The sequence below is a fragment of the Lactuca virosa genome, chromosome 9 (genome assembly GCF_052849685.1).
Source record: "Lactuca virosa cultivar CGN04683 chromosome 9, Lactuca_virosa_CGN04683_v6, whole genome shotgun sequence".
NCBI lineage: Eukaryota > Viridiplantae > Streptophyta > Magnoliopsida > Asterales > Asteraceae > Lactuca > Lactuca virosa.
The window spans coordinates 120,557,952-120,560,360 of NC_136434.1; the positions used below are offsets into that span (position 1 = coordinate 120,557,952).

General features: G+C 42.3%; 1 protein-coding gene across 1 annotated transcript; it reads right to left on the minus strand.

Annotated features, from left to right (window-relative positions):
• Positions 1-1,068: 1,068 nt before the first annotated feature.
• Positions 1,069-1,485, minus strand: LOC145139730 (uncharacterized). The gene has a single exon (XM_079073451.1). It carries the CDS (start codon positions 1,483-1,485, stop codon positions 1,069-1,071), a length of 417 nt encoding a protein of 138 aa, XP_078929577.1.
• Positions 1,486-2,409: the final 924 nt, after the last annotated feature.

The following is a 2,409-nucleotide window of genomic DNA, read 5'->3' on the forward strand; positions in this document are numbered from 1 at the left end:
GGAGCGTTTGTTTGGTGCGGTAATCCTTCACAAAAAAAACCAAAGGCGTCAAATTTAATACTACATTTATTATCATGAGTGAAACAACGAACAGAAATTAAATTTTTTATGATGGAAGGAGTAATAAGAATGTTATTAAGATTGAGAGTACGATAAGGGTTGGGTGGAGAGATACTAGAATGGCCGATTTTATGAATAGGAATTTTAGAACCATCACCAACTAACACATATGAAGATGAACAAATGTTATTATCACTAATAGCTTGAAGTATACCTTCGTTAGAGTGAAGATGGGCGGTGGCTCCCGAGTCCATGTACCATCCGTGATTACTTGGGTCGTTGAGGTTCATAGTGTTGAATATTTGAGGCAAAGTGGTAGCTTGGTCAGGAGCATTATTTTGGAACCAATTCCAAGGTGGTGGGACTGTTTGCTGGGACGCAGAAAAGGCAGTCGGGTGGCCTGCTGGAGTGTTAGGTCGAAACTGAAGTTGGGTCGAGGAAGCAGGAGATTGGGCCTGCATCTGATGTGGAAGGGGAAGTAGTCCATTAGAGAAGTTTGAGGGCCCAAATTGTTGTTGATGGTGGGTTGAAGCTGGCAAGGGATACCAGCTGAAACCCCAACCATGAGGGGCATGTTGCGGATTTCTGGAACTGTGCTGATTTCCACGACCACCACCATGATTATTTCTGCCACCACATCCATTTCTACCACCATTACGACCACCTCGGGAGGTATTCTTGCCACGAAAATCATGAGAATTGTGGTTATTATTCACATGTTGAACATTAAGAATTGAAGGAGATGATGAGTTGTCTTGATGATTACTTGTAACTAACCTATTTTAAAGTTGATTCATGGTCTGTTCTTCAAGAGCCAAGATGGATCGGGTTTCCAAGAATGTAGGAAACGGGGTACGGTGGCGGAGTATACTAGCCATATGATCAAAACGAGGGTTAAGACCATTAATGGTATAGTTGACAAGATTCTTCTCAGGAATAGCAGCTTCAATGTTTTCAAGTAAATCAGCAAGATTTTTAATCCGGGTGCAGTAGGCATTGATTGTGGAGTCACCTTGTGTGATATTCTGAAGTTCCTATATTCCGAAGTTCCTGGTCCAACTGCATTGCTCTTGCATCTTTGTTGTCACGAAAAAGATTTTCCAAGGAGTCCCACAATTCATAAGCATTCTGATTCTTCTTGTGAACAGATTGAGTGAGATTTTGGGTGATTGTACGAAAAATCCCCATCTCTAGAGCATCAACACGTTCCCACTCTTTCTTGTCAGCTACAACCCGCTTATCATGAGGAGGATTAAGATGTTCTGCCACACCAAAGGCATTGCAATGAGTTTCAAACACATCTCGCCATGCATCATACTTCATGAGCTCAATATCGAGAGTAAATGGGATGTAAGCTTTGATATTGGTAATGTCATAAGGCTTATCAGAAGTATTTGTAGCAGAAGAAGAGGAGGAGGAGACCATCGTGTAGCCGAGAGGAAAACAAACTGAATGAGAAGAGAAGCAGTCGACATAGGAAAGAAGAAGTCGACGGCTAGGGTTTTAGTGAGTCTTTGATACCATGTAATCAGATAGGTTTTCCCATGAAATCTCTTCTCATTCATTGAAAAACAAAATATACAAGATACAAGATAGGCCTTACACCAATGGGCCAATATAACAAATAGGGTTATACAGAGTATAGGAAAACTATACAGAATAAATTTATCGAGACCACTAACAGCCCCCACGTATGTTTTAGCAGCAACTTGCCCCACCCCATTAAGTTGTTATGCTTCTTCTTCTCACTCTCTACATGCATACAAAAACACCATACACAAACCCATCTTCTCCCTTTGTTTTCCTTTTAAGATATAGAGTAGAAGACCAATATCTTACATTTGGTATCAGAGCAACCAGTAGTAGATTCTGGACAGTTTCAACAGGGATGGTTCTCAGCAGAACAGGTGGATCCTGTCAAAGATGAAGTTGCTTTGGTTGTGTTTTGAAGTTAGTGATCTTCAAAGAGAAGGTTCAGCAGGTAGCGGCTATGGTGTCTTTCGGTGAAGAGGGTGTGATAGCTCGTCGGTAGTGGGTTGATCACAGGAGCTTAATGGGTGGATGAAGTCGTTTTCGGAATTTCGAAAGATGATGAAGATGGTGTTTGTTATAGCAGTAGTTGTAGACGGGGTTTGCAGGTGAAGCAGTCGGGGTCGAAGGTAAATAGAGGTTGTGAAGGTGCGGATGTTCGTCAGTGGTTAATAGTAGAGGAGGTGGTTCAGTTGATGAGTTTCTGTGTTGGCTCCCTTTTGCTTTTGGTGGTGTCCGACAAGGTGGTTCTTCTGGCGGTAGGTTGTGGGTAGGTCACCGGGAAATGGAGAGATTAACCGGCGCTGCATGATAAAACGA

Bases quoted from the DNA above. Each gene is read 5' to 3' on its own strand.
- LOC145139730 (XM_079073451.1), bottom strand. From the start codon at position 1,485: ATGGTCTCCTCCTCCTCTTCTTCTGCTACAAATACTTCTGATAAGCCT.